General features: G+C 46.9%; 1 protein-coding gene across 1 annotated transcript in view; it reads right to left on the bottom strand.

The window, feature by feature from the left end:
• The window catches only part of GRK3 (G protein-coupled receptor kinase 3), a 169607-nt gene extending 163136 nt beyond the window's left edge, over nt 1–6471 (bottom strand). The window contains exon 1 of the mRNA XM_007947940.1: nt 6359–6471. Coding sequence (XP_007946131.1) covers nt 6359–6471 — 113 coding nt within the window. The remainder of the gene's footprint in view (nt 1–6358) is intronic.
• Between the last annotated feature and the right edge of the window lie 67 nt (nt 6472–6538).

The following is a 6538-nucleotide window of genomic DNA, read 5'->3' as shown; positions in this document are numbered from 1 at the left end:
GAAGAAAGAAAGAAAAAGAAAATATACACGGCAAAACATACACCAATACAACAGTTTCTGCATGGACCACCCAGGGACATTGATACACTCCTGCAGTTGTACAGCCAGTCTCACCTTCCTTTTCAGACTTGTTCCACCCCGGTTAACATAAACTCACTGCCCCTCAGGTTTCTGTCTAGTCTCCTGGGGTGTGCTGATCATTTTTCTATCTCAAAAGCACTAAAGAAGCCCTGCAGGTGATTTTAATTCATTTCACTGTTGCATTTTTACACCCAGGGCCAGAAATATGTGAAAAGGAAAATGTACATCTAAATTTTATTTAGAAAATCCCTAGGAACAGTCATATACTGACTTCTCAGCTCAAAGTTAGGCTGGGAGTCAGGGGTAGGGGTGTGCAAGCAAAGAATACCCTACAACCTGAACCCACTGCCATCAAGTTGATACCGACTCATAGTGACCCTACAGGACAGAGTGGAACTGCCCCATGGGGTTTCCAAGGCTGTTAACTCTTTACGGAAGCAGACTGCCTCATCTTTTTCCTGCAGAGCCACTGGTGGGTTTGAACCACCAACCTTTTGGTTAGCAGTCCAATGCTTTAAGCACTGTGCCACTCCTTTACAACCTGAACAGAAAGGAAATTTCAAGTTTTCCACTAATCACTCTCAGATTGGAGGCAGGGAAATTAATGAATAAACTCTATTCCCACAAAAGTAAGAAGAAAACTGAGCTGCTTGTTAAGACCAACTCTACGTTGTATGTAGTTTTACGAAGAGGAAGGTGCAAATACCATATCACTATGTGGTTACAAGGAGCCCTGGTGGCACAGTGGTTAAGCTCTTGGCTGCTACCCAAAAGGCTGGTGGTTCAAACCCACCAGCCGTTTCCTGAGGCACTCTGCTTCTATAAAGAGTAAAAAACCCAAAAACCAAACCCATTGCCATTGAGCTGATTCTGACTCATAGCAACCCTGTAGGGCAGAGGAAAACCACCCCATAGGACTTCCAAAGCTGGAATCTTTACGGAAGCCACCTGCCACATCTCTCTCCCACAGAGCAGCTGGTGGGTTGGAACTGCCTACCTTTTGGTTAGTAGCCAAGCCCTTAACCACCACACCACTGGGGCTCCTTCTGTAAAGATTACAAAACCCACTGCTGTCAAGTTGATTCTGACTCATAGCAACCCTACAAAATAGAGTAGAACTTCCCCCATGGGGTTCCAAGGCTGTAAATCTTTGCAGAAGTAGACTGCCACATCTTTCTCCCACAGAGCAGACAGTGGGTTCAAACTGCAGTCGACCTTTTAGTTAACACAGCTGAATGTTTAACCACTGCACCACCAGGACTCTTGTAAAGATTACAACCTTTGGACACCCTATGGGGCACTTCAACTCTGTCCTACAGGGTCGCGAATCAACTCGACCAGCAATAGGATTTTTTTGTTTGTTTATGCATATTATATGTAGACAGTTCTCTGAAGGAAAAATTCAACAAATTATTGTGAAACACTTTCAAACCTGATATGTTCTTTGTTGCTGTTTTTGTTAGCTGCTGTGGAGTCAGGCCCCCAATTTATCACGACTCCATCCACAACAGAACGAAACACAGCCTTGTCCCATGCTGTCCCCGTGAAACCTAATCAGCACCATAAAAACAAACAAGCCTCCACGGATGATGGACGGGTGGTCGCTGTGCACGGAGGGCTTTGGGCGGCAGTGGGACCTCCTGCATGGAAGGCCAGGACTCTCCCACAAGTCGCCACTGTCCCCCAGTGTGCTCTACAAACACAGACTAATGAAAAGCCATCCAAATGCTACTTGTCCATACTTGCACTTTCTTTTTCTTTTGGCTCAACTCTGTGCGCTTCCCACTAGACTAGAAGCCCGCTGAGGGGAGGTGTCCTTGTCAGGTTGGCCACTGGGTCTCCATGCCTGGCTCAGAGTAATGGCTCTATAAAGCTGTATTGTATAATGTAAGAAATGAACTGTCAAAGAGCTCCTAGAACGTTATAAAGCATCTTAAAATTTTATTTTCGAATTTCTGATCATATCCTGTGAACACTTTGGAAGGACAAGCTTCGCAATGTTGTTGTTGTTGTTGTTTGTTGTTATGTGCCGTCGAGTCAGACCTGACTCATAGCGACCCCTCCTTGGGTTTCTGAGGCGGTATCACTGCGGAAGTAGATTGCCCACTCCAAATTTGTCAATGTCCAACAGACAGAAATGAGACTCTAAGGGAAAGATCAATTTTGTGCTCCTCAACCTCTTCCAACTCTACGTGATTTCAAGTTGATTGCATTTCATTATGTTTGAAACAGTTAAAAAGAGTGTCCAGGTAGGCTCCCTTGAAGCCAGTTCTGATTCGTGGTGACCCCACGCCCAACAGCATGAAACTCGTCCTGGCCCTGGCCCATATCCATGATCGGCTGCAGATCCGGCCATTATGACCCATAGGGTTTTCACTGACTGGCTTTTGGGAGTAGATTGCCAGCCAGGCCTTTCTTCCTACTTCATCTTAGTCTGGAAACTCTGCTGAAACCTTCTCAACATCGCAGCAGGATGCAACCTCCACTGATAGATGGGTGGATGGTGGCTACGCAGCAGGTACACTGGTCAGGAATCAAACCCAGGTCTCCCACATGGAAGGTGAGAACTCTACCACTGGTCCACCATGGCTCCCTCCTAAGGAAGCCTAAAATAAAAGCTGTCTTCATCACTCCAAGCCTTGAGATGTTGATCCTTTCTAGGTATTGGCTTACAAATTAGATCCTACTTCAGTACAAGTGTTTCTTTTCTAACATGGCTTAAAACAACTGCCACACATGTCTATACGCCTGTTTTAACTAGGACTGCCCAGAGAGTCCAGCAGGTCACTGTTTATTCTTCTCAAAATATCTCATTATCAGGTACATTAACTCAACAAACATTTCAGTCAACTAGAGCAGCTATAGAATTTGAACAAATAGTCAGTTTTGACAGCATTTACATCCTTCGGTTCATTAATTGAATAATGTGTCAACATAACAAAATATTTGCCGCTTGTTATCTGAGAGAAACAAAATCTCCCCTGGGCAGAGTGTTCCATCTTCTGAGGACTACAGGCCCAGTATTTGGTTTAAAGTAGCTAGATAATGCTCAGGTCTGTTTTTTTTTCTGTTTAAAGCTGTGGAAACAGTAAAGTAACTAAAATAAGGAAGCACATAGTAATGTACAGTGACTTCAGATAGCTGGAAATAAAAAGTCACTAGTGATAAGCCGGGAGCTCTAGTGGCGTAGTGTCTAAGGCATTTGACTCCCAACCAGAAGGCTGGCGGATCAAACCCACCAGCCACTCCTCAGAAGAAAGGTTGGGCAATCTACTTCCATAGTGATACCGCCTCAGAAACCCAAGGAGGGGTCGCTATGAGTCGGATCCGACTTGATGGCAGAAGTTTTAGGTTAGTGATAAGCCAGGAGTCCCTGCGTGCCACAAAGAGTTAAACACCTGATTACTAACCAAAAGGTCAGGAATTCAAATCCACTCAGAGGCACCTCAGAGGAAAGGTCTGGTGATCTACTTCCAAAAGGTCACAGCTGTTGAAAGCCCTACGGAGCACAGTTCTACGACGACACACCTGGGCGCTCCATGAATCAACTCCACCAGCAACCGGTTAGTGATAAATCAATGGTAAGTTTCACTGCTTCTCACTGAGATAATAATTAAATTTAAGCTTCTTTTTCAAGGATAGCAAAGACAATTGAACACAAGGCTCACTCCAAAATGAAGCTGAAATACAAACGCGTATCAAGAAAACATTAAACCAGTGCCCTTTGTCAACACAGGGAGATTACACCAGCCTTTGACCCATTAAACTGAGACATTTGCACAAGAAATTAACTTTCTTGTTGGATCTCCAAGCTGCCAGTGCCACATCCGCCTGTCAGAAAGCAAGTATATAGAGTACTAACTGCCCTCCATCAGTAGAGAAAAATTTGCAAGATGTCTTTACCTGATAATCTCAGTGTAATTGAATCCTGACAGGGCACAATGAGTGACTGTTACTATGCAAATGGTCACATTACAAAACCAAAGCCAAAGCAGCCTAGATAAACACAAAACAAATCAGAAGCCCTTAAGGAGGTTCCAATGGCCTAATTCGAGAGTCTGTTTTTAAAATAGCAACAGAACAACTAAAACTTGTTTCCTAAAATGACTCCCCTGTTGATACATCTCAATTCTAAACTGAGAAGTATGTTGGCCCTCATCAATTCTATGGTAAAAGAAAGCATTACCAGAGAATACCAGCAAAAAAGAAAAGACCTTCCTACAAGGAAATGAGTACCGTCAGCATATACTTTTAAGGACACTAAAAAAGCAGAAGTCACAGTAAGTTCAAAACACCAAGAAAAAAATGAACAGAAGTTCCTAATTTTAGCAATATTATATACCCCTCACTTGAAATAATAAAAACGTCCACGTGTTGCGACGTGTTGATTGTATACACAGAAACTGCACATTTAGGACTCCCTGGACTTTAGGAGGCACAGGAAAGGCAAGAAAGAAAAAAAAGGAATTAGGCATTTTGTACCACATTTATAAAAATATACAGGTTTTGTTGCTGTTTAATGAAATTTACATTTGATCTGGGGTTCTCCTTTTACTTAGTTTCCCACTTGCCGGAATTTTTCAAAAGCACTGATCTTCAATTGGCTTCAGCTGTCAAATTTTGGACTAGGAATGTCAATTTCACCACATTTCCAAAAGGCTCTACTCTCTTCCCCGCTTTTCACCACTTGGCATTGCTTATCAGAGGGCATGTCTGGTAAAACCAATAAGACCACACGGGCCCAATATATCTAGAGCAAGAATGTCTTTGTTTACACCACTTGGCTTTTCCCAACAAATAACCCCACGGGACTGACATTTCCCACATCACAGAGCTCGTGTGTGGACCCGTAAGAACAACGTGAAGATCCCTTCGCATCAAAAGGACGACTTTTAGTCTCCTTCTCTCAGGGTAACATGTAAGCAATCTTGGGTGGATGATGCTTGAAGAAGTAATAGTTTCCAAAACCAGGTACCGCTTTGGTTTAGATTCCAATGTTTTACAAAATGGCATGATTTCATATTTACCATAAAGAAGAGTGTCTCTTTTTCTCCTCCACTCCACAAGGAGCTGTCAGAGTTGAGATGCCCTGGCTCTATGCTGGCTGTACAACTCATCAGGGTGTTGATGAGGAAAGAAGCCGGGGCAATACCTCCACCACTGCTGCCTTGTGATATCATTCGAAAGTCACTGTTAACATCAAGAATGCTCTTTTCTGGAGTGGTGTTAATGAGCTGAGCATATTTTACGAGGTGATATGTCCAGGCAATCTCTACAATCATAAATCACTTGAGATAAAATTACAACTTGATGGACCTTGTCTCTCACACACACACACACACACACACACACACACACACACCAACCACACTCCCAATTCCACTGAGCCCTTCTTCAGTAATTTAACACATCCCTATCTGGAATCACCCATTCAATGTGCTTTTTTAAAATGAATCCCATCTCAGCCTCTTCATAAAGTGCCACCAGTAAGTAGACCTGCAAGTTGAGGAGAAAGCAGCTATGGTGACAGCACCAAAAAGAAAACGGGGAGAGTCAGAAGCCACTGCTTACTGCCTGGGGCACGAAAGGGGCCAGAGCCTTGCAGGCTGACTTCACTGATGGAACTCAAGGGGAACAAGTGCTGGAAACAGTGGTGTCAAGTCCCCGGGACAAAAAGCCAGGAGCCAGCACTCCAACAGCTGAGGAGCCCAGAGGGAGCCGAAGGGAGGACGCAGTTGGAAAGGGGGACGCAGGAACCGGGAAGAACGGCCACGCTGCAGCTGTTAGGGAACCACAGGGATGGGGCAGAAGGAGTGACAGGGATGAGGCAGGAGGATACCACAGCAGGGAAACTGTGAGGATCATAAGGATGCGGCTAGAGCGGACCCCGGAGATGGGGCAAAGGGGACCCCAGGCAGGAGGCCGGACTGACACAGGGATGGGGTGCAGAAAACACGGATGGAAAGGGGCAGCGGGGCAGGAGGAGGCAGGGCTGGGCTGGAGTGCGCGACAAGGACGGAGCCCGTCAGCGAAGTCGCAGCCCCAGCCTCGCCAGCCCCCTGCCGGGCGGTCGCTACGCGCGTCAGGCGCTGCGCTGGGCACTTTGGGGCGCTCTCTCCCTGAGTTCCCCCAACAGCCCTCGATGCTCCCATTGCGGGGCCAGGTACGGCGAGGCCGGCGGGGCGCAGAAGCGGCCGAGCGCCCACCCTCCCGGACGCAGGGGGTCGCTCGCCGCGCGACGGGCGGCGGCGCGGGGGGCGGGCCGGGGAGCCGGTACCTGGGCTCCGGCAGGACAATCTTCTTGCTGGCGCGGGCGGCTGGCGTCGCCTTGCTCTTCTCCATCGCCATCAGGTAGCTGACATCGGCCAGCACGGCCTCCAGGTCCGCCATGTTGGCGAGCGGCGGCGGCGGCGGCGGCGGCGGCTCCACGGGACGGGGACGGGGACGGGGCGCGCTC

This window comes from Orycteropus afer, unplaced genomic scaffold (genome assembly GCF_000298275.1).
Source record: "Orycteropus afer afer isolate SDZICR_OR568_19922 unplaced genomic scaffold, OryAfe1.0 scaffold00197, whole genome shotgun sequence".
Classification (NCBI taxonomy): domain Eukaryota; kingdom Metazoa; phylum Chordata; class Mammalia; order Tubulidentata; family Orycteropodidae; genus Orycteropus; species Orycteropus afer.
Note: the sequence above shows the minus strand (reverse complement) of the source record. Positions and strands in the feature narration are given on the sequence as shown.